The 20279-nt window shown below is 51.2% G+C and overlaps 8 protein-coding genes across 8 annotated transcripts; 6 read left to right on the plus strand and 2 right to left on the minus strand.

Moving 5' to 3' along the window:
* Positions 1–924: 924 nt before the first annotated feature.
* On the plus strand, positions 925–2227 carry VFPPC_00410 (Leo1-like protein; the record flags this gene model as incomplete). Its single annotated transcript, XM_018280433.1, has 2 exons — positions 925–1182; positions 1247–2227. The coding sequence occupies 2 exons, from the start codon at positions 925–927 to the stop codon at positions 2225–2227; spliced, it is 1239 nt and encodes a 412-aa protein (XP_018148511.1).
* An 844-nt stretch (positions 2228–3071) lies between these two features.
* Positions 3072–4881, plus strand: VFPPC_00411 (patatin-like serine hydrolase; the record flags this gene model as incomplete). The annotated part of the gene is made up of 3 exons (XM_018280434.1): positions 3072–3229; positions 3305–4124; positions 4210–4881. The coding sequence occupies 3 exons, from the start codon at positions 3072–3074 to the stop codon at positions 4879–4881; spliced, it is 1650 nt and encodes a 549-aa protein (XP_018148512.1).
* Positions 4882–6018: 1137 nt separating this feature from the next.
* On the minus strand, positions 6019–6324 carry VFPPC_15127 (hypothetical protein; the record flags this gene model as incomplete). The annotated part of the gene is made up of 1 exon (XM_018292880.2): positions 6019–6324. The coding sequence occupies one exon, from the start codon at positions 6322–6324 to the stop codon at positions 6019–6021; it is 306 nt and encodes a 101-aa protein (XP_018148513.2).
* Positions 6325–7982: 1658 nt separating this feature from the next.
* On the plus strand, positions 7983–10917 carry VFPPC_12773 (fungal specific transcription factor; the record flags this gene model as incomplete). Its single annotated transcript, XM_022428849.1, has 4 exons — positions 7983–8084; positions 8395–8631; positions 8765–9429; positions 9492–10917. 4 exons carry the CDS (start codon positions 7983–7985, stop codon positions 10915–10917), a joined length of 2430 nt encoding a protein of 809 aa, XP_022284667.1.
* A 1244-nt stretch (positions 10918–12161) lies between these two features.
* Positions 12162–12368, plus strand: VFPPC_15128 (hypothetical protein; the record flags this gene model as incomplete). Its single annotated transcript, XM_018292881.1, has 1 exon — positions 12162–12368. The coding sequence occupies one exon, from the start codon at positions 12162–12164 to the stop codon at positions 12366–12368; it is 207 nt and encodes a 68-aa protein (XP_018148515.1).
* Positions 12369–15171: 2803 nt separating this feature from the next.
* On the plus strand, positions 15172–15762 carry VFPPC_12774 (hypothetical protein; the record flags this gene model as incomplete). The annotated part of the gene is made up of 1 exon (XM_018290551.1): positions 15172–15762. The coding sequence occupies one exon, from the start codon at positions 15172–15174 to the stop codon at positions 15760–15762; it is 591 nt and encodes a 196-aa protein (XP_018148516.1).
* Positions 15763–17061: 1299 nt separating this feature from the next.
* Positions 17062–17833, minus strand: VFPPC_15129 (extracellular matrix protein precursor; the record flags this gene model as incomplete). The annotated part of the gene is made up of 3 exons (XM_018292882.1): positions 17062–17186; positions 17271–17573; positions 17638–17833. The coding sequence occupies 3 exons, from the start codon at positions 17831–17833 to the stop codon at positions 17062–17064; spliced, it is 624 nt and encodes a 207-aa protein (XP_018148517.1).
* Positions 17834–17856: 23 nt separating this feature from the next.
* Positions 17857–18525, plus strand: VFPPC_15130 (hypothetical protein; the record flags this gene model as incomplete). The annotated part of the gene is made up of 1 exon (XM_018292883.1): positions 17857–18525. One exon carries the CDS (start codon positions 17857–17859, stop codon positions 18523–18525), a length of 669 nt encoding a protein of 222 aa, XP_018148518.1.
* Between the last annotated feature and the right edge of the window lie 1754 nt (positions 18526–20279).

Genomic DNA, 20279 nt, shown 5'->3' on the forward strand with positions numbered 1-20279 from the left:
CACAAGAGTATAATCTGGCGTGGCAGCATGGCCGATTTTGATGTTCACAGTACCTAGGTAGTCAATGGGCAGAGGAGGACTCTACGAGTCTTGGGTCTAAAGGTGAAGATGCGTCTATAACACTAGCACCTGAAAGTGCGGGAGAGGAGCCGACCAGACATTCTCAGGAAGTGGCTGAATGATTACTTGTGCAAATCAAGCCGGTAGAGCATGATACACGATGCAAAAGGCTATGGTCTGTTTGTCTGTGGTAACAATTGCATCCATGGCTTCGGGACTACACGATACCAGAGCTGAGATAATACAAGCAAAGGTGTCCAAGGAGAGGCCTGGTTGGACTTGCACGAGTCTCAATGAACTCCCGAATTAGCATAACTAGGAACTTTAGAAATCAATAGCACTAAGTAGGAGAGGCTACTAACGATGCTATCTACTGCAAAGACCGATGGGTGTACGTAGGTTTGGTTCCATAGAATCCATGCCATCGTGGTCTTCGATTCTTTGCGTGTTTGAACAGATGTAAGTTATACCGCACAACAGCAGTACTACACAGTGCCACTACATCAGGGCACACGTATATATCCAAGTAGTGAATACAAGAAGTTTACATCTAGAATTTTATGCCTATTGAATTATTTCTTAACTGAAACCACTACTTGTAGTCCGTTATGAGAAGCCTGGGTCGTAGGTTGTCGCAGACTCGCAGTTAGCCAATGGGTGGTCCGTGCGCCACATCAGGATGCAGCACACACTAGAGGCTGGCAGCCAGTTTTCTGAGAAGGGTCAAGTTCGTGCACCAAACTCGATCTCTTTTCGAACCATCGTCTGCGACAAGCCTTACAACTTGCGCCCAACATTGTTCGTCAGCCATCGACTACGAACCAGGGAGTAAACTTGCAGCGCATATTTGGGGGCTCAACCACAATGTCAGATTCCGAAGACCCTCTCGATCCTCTCGATGAGACCGCAGGCGACGACCTCTTCGGCGACGAGGGCGATGAAGAGCCGAGAGCGCCACGGGTTTTGGACGACGATGACCTAGCGTCAGATCCTGACGAGGATCCTGATGCCAGGCGCAGAGAATATGACGACGATGATGGCCAGCCACATGAAACGCGTGATAGAGTTGTCATGGCTGTGCAGACGTACCGTCATCAGATACCAAACCCCAAAGACGGAACAGTAAGGGAGCTCAAAACTTCATGCGGCGCTGCCAATTGTATCCTTAGCTAATCGCGCAATCCAGCTCCGTGTCATGAGAGTCCCCAAGTTCATCAAATTCATGCCCGAAGAATATGTTGCGGATACCTTCCAGCCATCCGACTTTGACCTCGCGAATGCGAAGTCTGACCGACCGAAACACGTCTCGCGCGTCCGCAAAGATGCTAGCACGGGAGATTTACAGGGCAACACGAACATTTATCGGTGGAGCGATGGTTCACTGACCATCTCTGTGGGTGGCGAGCACTACGAAATACAAAAGAAGGCTCTCGGACCTGGCTTGGACCAACCCTACAATGAGATTAACGATGGACACAACTACGCAGCCGCAGCCGAACTTGGAAGTAATCTCCTGATGACTGTCGGTCATTTGACGGAGCAGTTCAACGTCCGGCCCAACAAGGCAGTTGGAGACGACGCGCTATCAGTACTGGCAGAGCGGATGGCGCAAGCTAGTAAGGCGGCAAACGATAGCGACATGATTATCCGCACCACTCGAGATCCCGAATTACAAAAGAAACAAGCTGAGATGGCAGAGAAGGAAAGGATGAAGGCCCAGCGCCGACGCGAAAACGCCGCATTGAAGATGGACGGTGGGCTGGGACGCTCGGGGCGAGGCGGACTGTCGATTGGCGATCTGGAAGGCGGGCGTGGCTTTGGATCCGGACGCAAAAGAGGCCAACCTGGGGCTGCAAAACCCAAGAGACGTCGACCAGAGTATGACTCTGATGACGATCTTCCACAGGGGGTTGGACGGCGCGAAGACTACGACATGGATGATGGCTTCCTGGTCGGCAGTGATGAGGAAGAAATGGACAGTGAGGCAGAAGATGACGATGAAGAGCTGCTGGACGACGACGAGGATGAGCGGCGACCTCGAAATAAGAGACAGAGAACGGCAGATGCAGATGAGGATGAGGACGCAGAGGGAGATGAAATTGAGCCAGCTGAGCCGTCAGGGAGAGCTCGACGGCGAAACGTCATAGATGAGGATGAGGACGAGTAAGGACGAGTAAAGGATTGATTGGGTTGAGATTCAAAGGTGGAATGACAATTTGTCGTGGGTTTAATTATTATGTATCATGTATTATCATTTAAAAGGCGTTGAAGAAATGGGTCGAGATAGCTCACAAGAGAAACATAGTTTCCGTCCTGGGAAATGATAAGTCGACACTCGGCTGGAACTGTTGATATGCTCTCCGGTCCTCGATAAAGAGTTGACTGGTAGCATTGAACCATGTTGGCAATTCAATTCCAACGTTGGAAGTGGGGATGCCAGTCCATTTAGCGCCTCTGCCGCAGCTGCGCGCAGCATCAGTTACTTCATCAATCATCCATTGATAGACAGTCCCGAGACTCCGCCAAACTTGAATCCACCAAATCTCATCCCTGGCATCATCACATGCCTAAAGTTGATCCCCAGCCAAACCGCATTCAAGGCAAGGCTACCACGACACAACACTGCACTGCGCTGCAGTCGCAGGCTCGACATGTGCAGCCTGGCATGATCCCGACAAATCAACAACCATCAAAGATATCAACTGCTCGCAATCCCTCACACACCTCAAGGATGCAGCGAAAGCTCCCGCCGGCCGCTGCTATCTGAGACAATATACAAAGCCTTCTAGTGACCCACCCATTGGTTCCAGTGTCACCGTCAACTGCATGGCCTGTGATTTCGTCACCCTCGGCACATCATGGGGGCCGTCCTAGCTGTCTGGAGGGTCATTGTGGATGTTGCCACGTTCTGGCTCAAGGTGGGTTTTGGTCTGAGTCGTTTCGTTTCTTCCTTTCGTCCCCCCCGTTTCCTTCTTGCTTGACCAAGTTGTAATGGATCAGGTTGGCTTACCATGGCTCTTCTGCTGACGCCGGTGCAGAAGCTCGTGAGTTGGTACACCAGCAAGCATCCCGTGGACTTGTGGTTGGAACTGCTGCGCAATGCAGAGAGCTTTGAGGACTGGGAGGAGGCGGCCCTCCATTTGGATAGTCTGCTTGGCCTAGATTTATGGTAAGAAAGGGGAATCTGCGGTTGGATGGAACATGTGCCAAGATTGGCAGTGCTAACCAATGCCTTTTGGTGCAGGAGGAACAACCCGACCTCGAAATACTATGACTGGCGCCTCATTACCGAACGGGTACATTCACTCGCCATCGCTCGAGAGGAGAATCACTTCCAGCAATTGGTGAACCTTCTCCGATCCGGACTCGTGCGAAACTTGGGGAATATCGCAGTACCCAAGCTATACAATCGATCATTCTCGGGGACCAAGTATCTCATTGAGGAGTACATATCCCAAGTTGCAGAGACTGTGGAGGATATTAGCACACTGCCGACGACATTCATATCTAATTCGCAAGGTGGAGGGAGTGTCTTGACGAATCAGATGAAACTCGACTTCATTCACGACACCAGACAAGCATTCGGACGAAGCACTCTCGTCCTACAAGGCGGCTCAATCTTTGGATTATGCCATCTGGGCGTTGCCAAGGCACTATTTTTGCGCGGCCTCCTCCCTCGTATCATTACTGGAACTGGAACTGGTGCGCTGATTGCCGCATTAGTTGCAATCCACACTGAGGAGGAACTACCTAATATTTTGACGGGTGACGGAATTGACGTTTCAGCGTTTGCATCCAAGGGAAGAACAGAGAATGGCATGATTCCTCGTGAGCAGACGTTCAAATCGAGATGGGCGACATTGATGCGGCGGCTTCGAAGGTTTTCCCGCGAAGGATACTTTCTGGATGTCACAGTACTAGAGGACTGTGTGAGGGCCAATGTTGGCGATCTAACGTTTGAAGAAGCGTACAATCGAAGCAAGAGGGTGCTCAACATTACTGTTGCGACAGAATCTCAAGGCGGCGTGCCAACTCTGCTGAATTACATCACAGCACCAAACGTCGTGAGTCGAAACCCTCAACAACACCACCACCCCAGACCTCACCATACGGACAAACTTTAACAATCTACTAACCACATCATTCCAGTTAATCTGGACCGCAGCAGTAGCATCAAACGCCTCATCCCCCTCCCTCTACGGCTCCCGCAAAGTCCAAATCCTCGCCAAAGACGTCCACGGCACCATCGTCCCCTGGGCCGCCGCCAACACCACCAACTTCCACCACTGGACACATGCCTCCTACACAGACCGCGACTCGCCCCTCCAACGCATCGCCGAGCTCTTCAACGTAAACCACTTCATCGTCAGCCAAGCCCGACCCTACCTCATCCCCTTCTTGCAATCCGACATGCACGGCCCATCCCTCCTCGAATCCCGCAGCAAAACCACACAACTGTCCGCCTTTCTCGTCCGCATGGTCGGTCTCGAAATTCGCCACCGCCTACGACAATTCGATACCCTGCGACTACTGCCATCTAGTATACGGCGGTTTTTGGTGGACGAGCGAATACCAGCCGCGTCCATGACGCTCGTTCCTGAAGTTACGGCAGGGGATTTCGTGCGGCTACTGGAGACCCCTACGAGGGATACCTTGAATTATTGGATATTAAGGGGTGAGCGGAGCGTGTGGCCCGCCGTGGCGGCGCTGAGGATTCGCTGTGCTGTTGAGAATGAGCTGGATAGGTCGTATCAGATGGTGAGGAAGCTCAAAGCCGGGGATCTGAGGAGAAAAGGGAGTATAGCTGGTGTGGATGCGTAACATGGATGTCTTTTTTGATAGATTCAATCTGTCACATTTTTACTTTTGTAAGTTGTGCATATGGGAGGCGTATTTGGTGGGCATTTCCTTTTGTCGATATCTTACTCTGTTGGAGTATACACCATGAAAGTTTACAGAACGTGCAAGGTACAGAGGGCAAATTCAACATGTGTTGTCACCAGAATAGCAAAGGAACTATTCTTGGCATGTGCTGCTCCATAAGCAGACTAGAAATATTGACACTAGTGTTACAAATTGCGGGAACAGCCGGCCGCATCTTGGGAACTCTTCTGGACGCCATCGTCAATCCGAGGATCATGTCTCAGCGGGCACAGTTCATACATACATACTCCGTATACACGCTGTGACAGTGGATGCACGTCGTCGCCCAACTAGCCTCAAGAAAACAAACGTGTCATAAATCAAGGCGCATAATCTGCGATTTCCAACGGTCGTCACGCATAGTTATCTTGTGACAACCCAAGGCGCTCGCATATGTGACATGTCGTACAATGCACTCGCTGTGCCAATGCTCACCGCCCAGACATACTCTCCCCGTCCAACAGACACACACACGGACGTCTTGAATGCTTGCACACATGTGTGCAGAGTAGTATGCGTAGCAAGATCTGGAACTTTGACTCAGAAAAATGTATGCCGGGCAATGCTCCGTAATTGCAGCCGCATCCGCATCATGATGGTGTGAGGGGGGACCAATGCACAAGAACCGGATGGGCTCTGCCTCGGGAATGAGTCCATAATCATGGATAAATTGGAATTTGCCTGCGTGGCGGTCATGCCTATTATAGGAATAAGAAACGAGGTATATAGGCGCCAGGAAACTATGATCAAGTAAACATGTTTTGGTTGCAATGTTGCCTCGGACGAACTGGTGCCGAGGATAATTTCGGAGTTGGAGTTGGTAATGATCATCAACCAAGTCCTCGTTTGCACTTGCAGGGAACCTTGAAACATTGCAATCATCCAACATAGAATTTGAACTGGTTGTGGAGATTTTTTCTCTCATATGTCCTGGATTCGCGAGTTTAGTTGGTCAAACATTTGCTCTGCCTGCGTGTGCTTTAGAAGATATGCGCCTTATACCTGTGATGTGTACCTGAAAGCCTTGTAACTAGTTCAATAATCCTTTGAGCCAAAATTCTTGTAGCTGCTAAGGCATTGGATAATAATGCGACAAATCATCTTTTTGTCAATACACGAGTCACCAAACCTTTGCACAGACACGCCCCTTCTGTGAGCAGGAATGATCCCTAGTAGAGGTCGTGTTGGCATGATATTCAACTGCATTGGAGCAAACTTTCGTGTACTCTCTCTGTTGCCTTGAGAAAAGAAGAGCCGCTTTATCCTTCGTGTTTGCAAGGGAGTCGAAGGTCTGTTTAATGTGTTGACTTGACAGCCCCACAGAACATCAATTGATATCATCCTGGATGTGGCTCCAGAGTGACAGGGACGCAAAGCCGCTGGCTGCCCTTAGCGCAACGGTTTTGAGATCCACCAAGTTGGCGGGTTCAGGGTCTGAGGTCAATGGCTTGATCGTCGTCGAGTCGACAGGGGGATGGCCATCGGTAGGGATTTTCCCGCCTTTCACCACGCTAGACGCCGTTGTCTGGATGACGAAACAACAAGGCGGGATGGACATTGCAAAGAGCCTGTCCGAATTCCCATCCATGGGGGCTTTCGGGCGTCGCGTGGCTTCATCAGAGCGGTGGACGGACCAGAGCGTTCAAAACCCACATTGTTGTGTTGGCTCCAAGGCACTGTTGGTCCGTTCATGTCGAATGGTCGGTCATGTCGCTCAGCATTTCCATTTCCACTTGGCACCAACTTCGCAAGACCTAACAGACCTAGCACAAGGTCCCGAACTTCTGGACTGATGGAGGGCTGAAGACGGTGCCATGGAGCCGGCGCTTCAAGTCCAAAAACGAATTAAGTGAGGGGGGGAAATGAGAGAACAACAAACGGCCATGCATAGTGGCGTACCCCCAAGCAACAAGCAAGGTAGCATGACTGCTACTTTGCCTCAGATTGCCCATCACCATCCAGATACACATTGGGGGCGAGAAAGTTTCTAGGATTGGAGGGCGGTTGCGGCACCGGGTCAATAGATGGTTGGGGGACCAGATGTGCGACCAGGGTCTGCGGTTGGGGTGGTTCCGGGTATTTGGGTGGTTCAGCTTCCTCAAATAAGCCATGGTAATCTCAAGTAATAGTAATCAGACATCCGTCGTGAGACGTCTTGCGCTCCGCACAGAGCTGACAACGCCAGTGGTGTTGGCTACAGAAGCAAAGACGGTTGCCCGGAGATGTCATGGACAACTGGGCAGCGTGCTGCGTGTTCCTTGGCCTGAACTCTGACCGAGCGTTGAAATTACAATCTAAACAGGAAATAGACCTAACATCACAAGGGTCAGCGCGGCCTCACAAGTAAACTACAACTCGACCCAAGTGAAAGTCACCTGAGCAGCTTCAGTCGTCAATTCGCATGTGTCTGTCCACAGGATGGTGCATTACTCCAAGCCCAGTTGTTGAGTCTGGATGACAGGACGTGGTCATGGTCTGAAGGTAGTTCGACGACATGGGCATTTCGACAAGGAAATTCCACACTCCACCCGGGCCCCAGCTCCGTCCAAGGTAACACATCGTTCTGATTGGGCGCCACTGGCAAGGTCCGTGGCCACCAGGTCTTGATTGTGAGGTGCAATGGTCAGGACCCAGTGAGATCCGCGATACGTCCGGCGAGCCACTGAGATGGCTGTGACGCTGCAGCACTAGCTGGAAGCCCCAGCGACGTCTTGGACGGGAGCGGAAAGAAGCTTAGAGTGTGAGAGAAAGGTCCCGTCATGGTCTAAAATGCGATGCCGGCCAAATGAACCAAGACTTGATTTGACCCCAGGATAGAAATAAACGGGCTGGGGAGCTACAACGGCCACTCCGCCCACACGAGTGACGGAGCAAGCGTGGAACCAACATCCTCTACCCCGACAGCATCTGAACTCAGAACAGACGTATTCGGACTTGAGGCCTTTGAATCGCAAAATCCTCTCTGGAAGCTTGTTCAGAGGGAAAGCGACATCAGAGTCATGGCTACCGCCGTGTCCACAAGCGCCCCTGTAGATGATTCGAACCGTGAAGCCGGCTACAACCGATCTGCCTGCACCGAGTGTCAGCGACGAAAGCAAAAGGTAAGTGTGTAATGTATCCCTGTGCGAGATTTGACGCCCTCAACTGCAAGAACTATTCATCTGGCGAGCCGATGCAACAAGTTTGCCGGAGTTGAGAATTGGCGTCAGTGCTGTTTCGAGAGACCAGAATTCCTGCTACATGCCTCGTGCTTTCTGGGAAGAGGTCGCGGTATTTCGGTGGCGAAGCAAGTGCTGGCTCAACTGGAATTCTCGTCACTAAACATCGTCGAGAAAACACCGATCGGTTCAGGATTTCATCGGTGGTTAAGTCCTCAGCTCGTATACGCCATAGACTAACGCGGCATTGCAGTGTAACCGTGAATGGCCCTGCGACCGGTGCCAGCGACGCAAGATAGCCGACGAGTGTCGGTACAACTACTCCAACCCGACTTTGGAGACACCCGCCCACGACTTGACAGAGAAACTAAAGCGGACGCATGACGATTATTCGAACCGAGGCAGTGATGAACCCGAGGAGGAAGACGGTGCGGGTTTTGATGCGTTAGCGACTCGTCTGTACGCCACGCTAGGAATCGATCATGGAGTGGTATGTTGCACATAACGGCCGGTGTCGACTCTGTCGCCAGCCGTCTCTGATCTTTCAGCCTTACCAACAATGAAGTCTGGGTATACGTTCGGGAGTCGCATTTGCTAAGGTTGTAAATTGCGGTGTTGTACAGTCCGAGAAGCCAGCTCCCAAACAAGACTACGTCGATGCCGATTCGTCCCCTCAGATGCAGCGGGTTCTCAAGCTCCTTCCGCAGCGACAATCCATGGGTAGGTCCTTCCATATCTGCTACCATCAATATGCTGACCATCTGTCGGGTACTTTCTTCCCGTCGACAGATATACTCATGCAGAACTTCCTCGGTGACATCAACTATCACTATTACATCATATATCCCCCTGTATTCTTGCAGGACTACCACATCTGGTGGGATAGGCGGTCACAAAATCGACCTCTGTCGCTCCAGTACACATGTCTGCTTGCCATTATCTGCTCGTGCGCGCTACAGCATGTGGAGAGTGCGGAGGAAAAGGCTCTCGAGAGGGAGCTAGGAGATACAATGGACGTGGTGTCTGACCAACTCCATGGAGCCATGCGAGAGCTCGCCAGCGTCATTCCCGTTGGCCACTACCACTACCTCAATGTTCAACGTCTTTTGCACTCCTGTTATTGGTACAAAGCTGAAGCCAAGTTTCTCGAGGCCTGGCACGTTCTTAGCGCCGCCATTTTGGAGGCTCATGAATTGGGATATCACAAGGAGCCGTCCCCCGGAACTGTAACGGAGTTTGACCTAGAAATGCGCAGGAGATTATGGTGCATCTTGGATACATGGGACTGGTACGGTCACAACTTTCCTATACATCTTTCACCAAAATTCGTTTTAATCGTCTGAATCATAGGCAAATATCTTCTGGCCTGTCGCGGCCCAAGATCATCGACCGAACGGACTGCAACGCAGAGTTGCCCAAACTAACACTCGAAGGTCATGTTATCTCGCCTTTGCAACATATGAAGATGCAATCTGGTTTGACTCGCCAGTTAGCTTCGCGATTCAGTGCCCCAAAGAACATCATCTCCCCAGAGGAAGTTCAAGAGTACAAGGAAATTATTGAAAAATGGGTGGAGAGCTTTCCTCCCGAGTACGATTTTGAGAACCCGGACACCAGTAAGGACCAAAGCTGCGCATGGCTGTTTGCCCATCGATTTTACATCTACACCATGGCATGTCTCTTGATCCTGAATCCAATCCGGCATTACATGGTCAAGCAGTACACCTGGGAATCTCCTGTCGACGAACTCAACATCCGTAGTATAGGTATCTGGTATAGTTTGAAGCTCATGAAGACTCTTCGCCGATGGGTTGACGTGATCTATAACCGAGACGGCCGCCTGCACTTTATCATCTTCTCAATATTTGATACCGCTGCCATACTGTGCACCGCTGTTCTCAAGGATACGGAGCGCACCATAGGTAATCGGTCTGATGTTCTATCATCTATCGGAGATGCTGTCGATATGCTCAGGAAATTGAACACGATTTCAAAAACATCCAAGACCTCTTACGACATCCTCGAGAGGCTTGTTCGGAGGCTACCAGAGGCAGTACCTAGGAGGGATCTGGAGCGCCAAGTGAAGCGGACCAAGGTTCAAGCCCGACCATCACCACGCGCACCTACTCAAGAAGCCGTGTCATCGGCTTCCCAAGTTCCCGCACCAACGGCGGTATTGCCTTCGTCTCACCCTCCAGGTCCAGCTCCCGCACCGCCTCCTGCAAGGAGGACAGCACTTGCAGCAGCTCCAACAAATGTACCGCCACCACTTGCAGAAGGCATACCGGCCGCGCCCATTCCAGCAGCCCCTTTGCCTAACCCCATGGCAGCTCGAATGCCAGCACCTGCCATGGCTCCTCACCATGTGGACTATAACAACGGTAATATCTCAGAGTATGGACATCAAGTGTTGCCCCAGAACATCAACTACATGACAGTCAATCATCAGGGGCCACTGATGCCGTCGAGTACGAACCAGTTTGCCGAAGAAGTACATGCGCCTCACGGATGGTCAGGCAGCTCGGAGAACACACCTCCAAACATGAATGAGCATGTGATGCCCCCTTTTCCTACGTTGAATGACCCCGTGGGCTTAGACGGCGGCGTTTATCAACAACAAATTGTTGATCCTGGTCCAGAATTCAACATTGAAAATCTGACTGCTGCTCAGATGGGAGAACTTGCGCCTCTTTGGACCTGGCATTCTGAAAACTTGGACTTTGCAAACATGCCACCGCCAACGCCAGGACCAAACGGATACTCAAGGCCAATGTAAAGTCACCGAAATCATGATTCATAGACAGGCAACAAATGTGTTGTGAACTGTTATGTTACCGGTTGAAATTATTGGTTTGGATACCCAATTAAATGTTTTCTGGATCATTGCTGCACGATTTGCGTTGGGAGCATGCGTCAAGGGTTGGAACACTCGGTTAATTCTGCGTCACCAAATGACAATAATTTGTAGGTTGGAACCGCAACTCAGCAACGCAAGCAGGCAGACTATCAACTGCAACCATTGCGTCAGGGAACAGATATGGCCGTGGAAAGATCATGGAGCTTTTCTTTGGGGGAAGGGGGTGGAGGCGTTCCCTTCTTCGACTTGGCAAGCTTGGGAAGCTAGAGCTTGAGTCGGAGAGCTTGATAGTTAGCTAGGGTAGGGGGGTTAATGCTTTAAGCACGCATTCATTTGCCTCTGACCAGCCACCACACTATCTGCATGTGAGGTTGCCAGGTTATCTGGGTTACTGTGCTGTTGTTCCTGGTCGGTGAGCCCGAAATCATACCAATCATGAAAGGTCATGGCATAAAATCCATGGATTTTACACTTGGCGAAGGTCAAGTACAGCAATCATGATAACCAACAGACGGCAACACGACGACTTGGGCTGGCTTACGCATCATGACAAGTAGTCATTCCCCCAAGCAAAGTGGAAACTGGAAACCGGGGAAAGCAATTGTACTCCGCTTCGGACGCTCCGAAACTGTTCTCATGACGACCGCCATGGATGGAGGAACACCAACATGACACTATTCCGGAGAAGAGTGGCTCCAAAGTGTTCTGGAGCAGAAGGATGAGCACAGTCCTGTTCTCATGCCGCCATGTCTTGGAAATATGCCTTGCGGAGTTCTACAAAATGGGCAAGACGTGAGCGATTTTACGAAGCTGATTCCGATTCAAACTAGTCTGGTGAGCAAGGGAGTCGGGGATCGAGAACCCCAACAGCCGTGCCGTGTTATCCCTCCCAAAACCGGGTGGTGATGGAGGTCTGTCGTCCAATGCCGCGACAGCTGCTCCGTACTGGGTTGGCATTGATCGTCGGCCCCCGGACCAAGTCCTGCAGGTCTGCAATGCATGGGCAGTGATTAACAGACCCCCTTGATCAGCTGGACCCGATGTGGTAGGTTTCGAGAAACGGCAGAAGAAGTGGACGCAAAGAAGCTGGGCGCAGACCAACGGGTTTGTGGGGGGTGCGCAGGGTCTGCTAGTGGTCAATGCCTTGAAGAGGTTTGGGGTTGATGCTGGCGCTAAACATCATGGAGCTTCTGGTGGGATGCCAATATTTCGGTCGCGTCTTCTCGGAGCCATCAGCCGCTGTTCAAGGAAAGCAAATGTATCGGCTGTTCTGTTCAAAGTACCTTGGTAGCTCAATGGGCCCCGTTAAGTCTTCGTCCTCCCGGGAACTTGGCGTGCGGAGCTCCAAAGCGGGTGACCAAGGGGTTTGAGCTCCGTCATGATGCTTCGCCGTGAGGTGGCTTTCTAGACGACGTACCCATCGCGGAGGGTTGTCGAGATCCTATTCCTGGTCAGTTTCCTCTCGTCTCTGGCCGCTGGCCTGAAAAGTGGTGCATAGATTGGCTTCTTTTCCAAGGTCGCTCGCCAGCCACTTTTTGCTGTAGCACCGTGGCGTCTGACAGGTTGCTTCTCCAGAAGGGGAGGAGGGGGTCCCAAAAAAGGAGTATTCCAAGCTCCAACGGATTCTTGGCCCCCTGAGCAACGGTCCAGGACTAGTTGGTCAAAGTGAGCTATTATTGTCATCTGCTAATCGCTGCACATGCCTTGGAAACCAGTCACAAAGATGGATTATGCGACTTTTTTTGGCTTCTGCGTCAGTCCCTGCGCAGACTGTTTTGGTATACCGATTGAGCCCCTCGTGAGCATTGCATACGACTGCATGTCAACGTTAGTTGGTCCATGCTAATACTTGTCGTTCCCTGGCATACTTCCAGCCGGTACGTATCGTGACAATGGTGACCCTGTTACAGCACCTGGTTGAGCCAGACAAGATAAAAGCGCGCTGGGTAGGTATGCGACATTCCTACAACCAATGATGTGCCCAGTTGATGAGAAAAAGACAATTAATTTAGTTCCAACTTGGACCTGGGGGGGTGCTCCAGGAGCCCATGACGTGCATCAAGTTTTCGGCTAGGTGCCAAGACCCCGATATTCTTCTGCCTGGATGACAAGCCCTCGTTCGTTTCATTGGTCTCGGGGCTCGAGAATTGAACGGCATCTTGGCTGTAACGCGGGACTTGGGAGCCTTTACTCTTGATTGTTCGGTGAGTAAGGTCTAGGCTATTAAAAGCAAAGCGAACTTGCATGTCGGTATTGCATGTAGCTTGCCAAGTTTCAAGACGCACCATCCAGGACAGCGGGGTGGTGTTGCGCACTGGCTGACGTCTGGAACGGTCTGTAAGGCTGTTTGGTCCAGAAAGGGATCATGTCCAAATGGCTGCTCTACGTCACATCCGCCTATCGGCAAAACAGAAGCGAGCGAGGAAGCGAGCCAGAGAGCTGATGGTAGAAGCATTCCAGAACTTGGCAACAAGGAGGCAGGATGGTTGCATCTTTGTCCGTGCTCAATGCCCAAGCAAGCAATCGGGACTCGGGACTCTCCTATCAGCCTGGATCCATGACTTTGACCAACACGTAAACTGTAAGTTGCCCAATGCTCCCAATGTTCCAAGCCACACACACAAGCCAGGATGGGAAGCCTGCACCCAGCCAACTGACAGCTCTTGGTGGCGCCCTTTCTTCTGTGATGCTGTGCTCTCAGGTTTGAGATGCCACTCTGTCATGCCCCCAAATGTGTGCCAGCTCAGCGCCCAACACACCCAATCACGACAAGAACCAACACTTCCACATGTCAGGACCTTGAGAATCGGGGATCCTTTCCAGTGGGAACTCTCACTCACTCACCAGACAACCCTGGCGTAGATACCCCCCTGCGAATAGGTGGGAGTCGGCTTGGGGAGTCCTTGACGCACAGCCACAACTGGTTGGCTGTTTGGTTGTCGTGAAGTCCAGGTTGGGGAGTTTGGTGCTGTAGACGGGTCAAGATTCCCGCCGGTAGTGGAACCCCAATACTTCGGAATCGAACTCCCATTCTCTCCGAAATTCAAGAGACTCTAACAAGAATCTCCTCTCCTGCAAGTGCCAAGTTGACACTTCCAGTAAATATCATCATGTTGACAACGAATTTGCAAACAGAAACGTCTGGTGGGTCTATGATAATATGGAGCCAGAACCAAAAGCTGCATCGGCCAGCAACTCAAACAAAGTGAGGCGAGCACACTAGCCAACACTCAGTTTGGGCCACCGTGGTTCTTCACAAAGTGCTAGCATCCTGGAAAGCTCAAGTTGAACGATCAACTGGCCAGGGGCCCTGGAGGGAGCTTGACACGGCATCCTGACTGCTACCCACCAGTCCTTACTGGCATCTCCCGCTGGGCCAGATGCTCGTTGGCTCGATGCTGGTGCCGGCGACGGAGTCCGGTCCTCGTGACACATGCCTTCCTGATGTATCTCTGTTTAGCTTCACGTTCCTTGTGTTGTAGTTCGAGATTTTGGCCCAAGCTGTGGCCGGGGCACACCGATGATGACTCCTCACTCGTTGGCTGCTGCGTAAAACTCGGGCTTCAGGGCCGTTTGGTGGTGCACAACATCGGTACTGCATCGGCCGGCCCAAGCATACTGGGGAATCCCCGCTCCTCGAAGTGTGAAGGCTTGCCTGCCGGTGCTTTGTCATATCGTGGTGTCTGAATTGATGTTGTCTTAGGGTCTTGGTCCTGCGCATCCTGCAGCCATGCTCCTCCGTACATGCGTCGTGCTTGAGGTTCAAGGACTCTGGTCCCTTACTTCACTTGGGTCTGGCTGCACCTTCCCCAACCTATAAAGCCAACACTGCCCACCAACTTCCTTCCTTCTCAATTGTTCACCGCAAGACACTTTTCTCCTTGTAAAGAGTTTTAGTTCTGCCCGAGTATTATCATTTTTTAGTATTTCCAAGATACTACTTGGAGCCCTTTGGCCCTGAGAGCGGCCAATTCTTCCCACTTTCTCCGGTTCTTGTATCGAGTTGCTTCCAAAGTCGGCTACCATCGGTGGCTTACACGAACCACAACAGCGCAAGCAATCCTACTTGAATGAGACGACAGCGTAGCCTGTGGTGGTCCTTAGCACTCTATTACGAGATTACGAATCGAAATATTCCTCAGCATTCCCACGGCAGCGTTCCAGATTGTGAGCATGCCCTTCGACTCCTCTCGCTCTGCAAAGCTACCTCAACGACCGAATTCAAAAACGGCCGAGCACGGCACCAAGCCTGCAAAATGCAAGAGTGTCACAAATAAGCAGGGGCAGACCTCCGACTCTACTGTCATCGACCTAAGTTCCCTTACTCTCATGGATACTCATCCATATTCCTCTTCGTCTCGCCATGAGGACGCTGGGGACTGGGTTGTCGTCCAAACCGACAGCGCCCCACCGTCGAATTACAGTGACGATATTCACAGCTATGGACCGGGTCAGGAGCTGTCGGCGACAAACGTCCAGCTCTTCGATACTTTAAATAATTGTCCACCTAGCGTTTGCGAGGCAGCCGAGAACGGCGAGGGACGTCGTTGTCACCGTCGTTGCCCCAAGTGCCGCGGCGGTAGTGTCAAGACCCATGTGTCCACGGCTACGCGCAACTCCTACCTTGTTGAGAATGCCCGACATCTTGACCCATGGGCCCCTGTTAGCACCGACTTTTATGAGTCTGATGTTTTTGCTGTTGGTGCGTGGGCAATGGAAGGGGATGCAGAGACCACGACCTACCACTACGCAACGACTTTCTAAGTCCAACGGCCATTGTTATGAGATATGACTGTCATGGCTACCCGGATATACCACACCCTTCTTCAATACTTGTTCCTTGATTGGGCGCTGAGCTTTTGTACTCCCCCATTTTTCCTTACTCTCCGTTCAGAACTACATATTGAGCAATCAATGTCGTCTCTTTCCCGTACTGGCTACGGCCATGGCCGGTTACAAACCCCCCTGTACCCACTACCACTGCCCCCAAACCTGCTTTCCGTATCATTGTCAATTTTCCTTGTTATCACCCTTCTCCTTTGTCACTTAGATACCCCGTGCAGGCTTGCAAAACATTTAATACCCCGTGATAAAAAAAAAAGCTGGGTTGGAAATAAGAAAGCAAGGAGGCATCTATAGACTTGGGAAAAGGGACCTGTTCGAATTGGATTGTGTGTACCAAGATTCTGTTTCCAATATCTTTTGTTCTTGATTACTATCCAAGATTCAACACAGTACTGTTCAGTGTAATTTATTCTTTTTCTCTTTAGTTTTTCTTTAGGGTTAATAATGACCAAAAGAGCCTCATCTGTCAGTGGCAAACTCCAAATCAGGCATGATGTGCATCATGAACACGTCACACCAATGGCGGCTTTATGCATCACGGCCTAATACATAACCACGTGAAGGCGCACAAGATACCCCAATGGATCATGTACCTAAACACCAGGGTACCATGTTCATGCAGACGTCATAATGTGGAGAGATTCAAATCCGTCAACGACACGCAAAAGAAATACGAGCCCAAAGCCGTAGAGACGAATGGGCGACTCCAGTTGACTTTCTTTTCCTTTTCGTATCCTTGCCCAGGGGATCCGGACTCCACATGGTTCGGCGGATAAGAGATGCAGATCGATCTGCAATGGATTTAACTTTTGATGGGACAAATATGGAGTACACGATGTAGAAAACAGATCATTTGACCCCCCGTTTCGAAAAGATGGAAAAGTTGAAACAAAGGTTCACCATTTCACGGCTTGGCAAGCGTCTGGGATATACAATTGGCCCACTTGTTATCGATTATATTATCCATTACTGGTACTGTAACAAACCTAGAGTTCCCAGGTATACCCAGCACAAACCGATACCAAAGAGAGCAAAAATGTACGCATAAAATGAAATGACAATGTATGCTCAATGGCTCCCCCTCCTGCTTTCAAATGAATGGCAGCACAAGGTCGCTAGCTGGGGAATTATTAAGTACTAAAAGTTTCGCCGCGTCGAATCACATAATCCATCCGTTCAGAAATACCAAAAACCCATCTCGTTTACTCGTAAAGGAACTTATCCGAGGTAAGCAAGGGCAGCGACGGCACCGGCGACGAAAGCCATGGGAGTAGCGCGGGCACCACCGTTGGGAACAGTGGTGGAAGCTGCGGTGGTGGACCTGGTGGAAGTGGACGACTGGGCTAAATTAGGGTGAAAACAAGTCATGTTAGCGGACAATTCATCAAATTGACTCTTGGGGGGGTTGGATTTGGGCAGCTGCTTACAAGTAGTGCTGGAGGGAGCACTGGTGGTAGAAGCAGCACTGGTGGTCTTGCTCAAGGTAGTGCTGCTGTCGGTGGTGCTGCTAGCAGTGCTGCTGGCGGTGGTGGAAGAAGCCTCGGTGGAGGAAGCAGTCTCCGAAGCGGTGCTGCTAGCATCAGTAGTGCTGGCGGTCGCGCCAGTACCGCTGTAGGTGAATTGCTTGGAGTAGTTGTCAAGACCGTTGCCATTGTTCTTAATATAAAAGGCATAGGTGCCCGAGGGAAGACCAGATGGTGTCCAGGTGAAGGATTCGCCAGTAGCGCCGGCTAGTTGATTGTGTTAGTCGATGGGCACCTCAGTAGAAAATGGATCCAACTAAGGAGAACGTACTGGTAATGGTCTTGACATCCTTCAGATTACCGGAGCTACCTGTCTTGAGAACGATGGTGCATCCGCCCTGGCAGTTGTTGAACTTGAAGGTGAAGTTCTCGCCTTCGGTGATCTGGAACTTGTCGTTGAGGAACGAAGGGCGGTCGGCGGCAGCGACAAGGGCGGCAAGAGCCGAGAGGACAAGAGTGTACTGCATTTTGAGTAAACGCTGAATAGAGTATGCGAACGATTGTCAAGAAGAGTGCAAACTGTGAAGAGAGTGTGGTTAGCAAAAAAAATGTTTTGCCTGTGTCGATGGCTTTCGCCCCTTTTGTATTACGCCAAGTTCGGTTCTACTTGAGGCGTGCCTGCGCAATTTGGAGACCCGTCCGCCCAGAATTAAACGAAAGTCCACATGGAGTCTGGTCAAGTCCATGTCGGACTGGCAATTTGACCCGAGGAAGAAGGGCTAGACGAGGCCAGAGACCTCAGCAGTTGCAGTCTACGCGCGAACAGCGAGTGGCAAGAGCTACCCACGAGTCCGACGCCGCCTTCAACCAGGGTGTGGGTTTAAGGCTGAGACAATCAATTGATGGAGTGTCAGCTGAGGACAGGAGATCTGCAGCAGCTCTGCTCCATCATTGTAGAGGCAGAGGACTGGATTCAATCAATGTCCTCTTTGCTTCAGGGGAAAGCACCAACAGCAATAGCCTGAACACTCGCTCGGCATCGCTGACACTCGCGACATTGGCCGCCACGGCACACTACCCCAGACGAACCGGCTGCCAATTCTCGCTCGTCTGGTCGACGGGTGCGATGGTGTCTCAACCGTGGCAAAAACAACAAACAACAGGAAACGGGGTGAAGATCCACGGATTTCGACAGCACTTACAAGATGCGACGGTGTGAATGCTCAGGGTGGACAAGGCCAAACGATTGTACAAGCCGTCGACGAAATATTATTACGGAGGATCAAGAGAAGAAGAAGGGGGAAACAGGATCAACTACGGGCAGATGAGGCGCACCCCAGATTGAAATAGATTTCACAGCTGGACTGGACTTGCTCGACCTGGGGCAAGCCGATGGATTGTGGATGAGGCGGCAAATTATCCACCCCATGTCCAAAGCTCAAGTGGTCGATGTACCTCGTCGTGGCCGTGGTTCATTACATTCCAGGTCCAGGAACCACCAACAGCAAGCAAGCCATTCAGCCTAGCTCGGAACCCGTTCGCTAGGTCGCTTGGCCTGAGGTGTGCTGCCTTGGAGGCATTTGATGGACACTCACGGCACAAGCGGAGGCTTGAAGGACCCCTTGTGGCCAAGCCTGGTGAGTGTCCACACCTCCATTTTAAAAAGGGCCAGAAACATCTCCGTGCCTGGCGCAGAACCTTGGCCATGGGCGCTGACGATGTCGACGGGATGGCCAGTGTGTCTTCCTTTGGTCGATGGCAAGAACACATGAGAGAACAAATACCGTCAAGGAATGGCCATGTTAGTCATTGACAACACAGTTCACCAATTCAATAACATTGAGTGACATGTCGGAATTTGGCATTTCTCCAGCTTTACCAGCTTTACCAGCTGTAAGCCTCGCCCCTGGTCCAATGAAACGCTTGGGCCAACTGTGGCGATAGCCAGGCTGTTACAATTTGGCATTGGGCAATCCAATCGCGGAAGCAAGAACCTCCAAAATGCCTCTGAAAACATCAATATCAGCAAGACAAAGCGGTGTCACTCACATTTAAGCCGCCAGCTTCATACAATATCCTGGCGCAAGCTTTTTCGTTGACGTCAAGACCCAAATTGCTCAGTCCATGGCTCCGCCTTGTGATGCACTGTCATATGAGTCGCACCATCAATAACCAGAAACAACCTGACTCCAGCAAACAGTGACCCGATGGCTCCAAACAGTAAGATGGAAATGGAGGGATGTGCAAGCTGTAGCACCCCTTATTATTATGACACAATTGCACGCGAACCAACTTTGGTCTTTTGGTCTTGGGGGTTCGCCGTAAACTTGCATCACGAAACATGGCGGCGGCAGCATTTGATGAGCGAACCCAGGGGTCAGCATCGTCACGCCAGTGAGAAATCGGCTGTCGCCTACCTGTGTCAATGTGACAACAGGCAAAAGATGCAGTTGGCCAGCCTCGGGTCCAACGTTGGGTGCCACCAATTTCAAAGGTCTTTACTGGATAATCATCACCGCGCCATGCCCAAAGAAGCAACTGCACCTGCTTCACCGGAAACTTGGGCCTGGTACCTCATGGTCAATCCGTCAGGCAATGCTCTGTTGCCACATGCGCTGTTTGGCAGTTGACCGTGACGACCCAGGGCGCTAGGGACTCGCATTGCAGAACTTGTCGCAGTCCTCAACCCTGAAGATTTTTTTTATTTTTATTTTTTTGCCTTGGCCTACAGTTGTGTCTCAGAACCTCGCGATTTTGTAGACAACCAGTGTTAGCGCGCACCCGCGTCGCGTACTTGGACTTGGATGGAGCTGCGCCTCCTTTCAACGAGACTTCCCTCCCGCAACGGATTGTCCCATCAACCCACATGTGCACCTCGACGCCACACCCTCTCAGCATATGGACTGAGCCGAGAACAATCCATCCAATCTCTCTGGGGCTGTGCTCTTTGTTCCACGCTTAACTTGACTGGTG

This window comes from Pochonia chlamydosporia, chromosome 1, assembly GCF_001653235.2.
Source record: "Pochonia chlamydosporia 170 chromosome 1, whole genome shotgun sequence".
NCBI classification, from domain to species: Eukaryota; Fungi; Ascomycota; class Sordariomycetes; order Hypocreales; family Clavicipitaceae; genus Pochonia; species Pochonia chlamydosporia.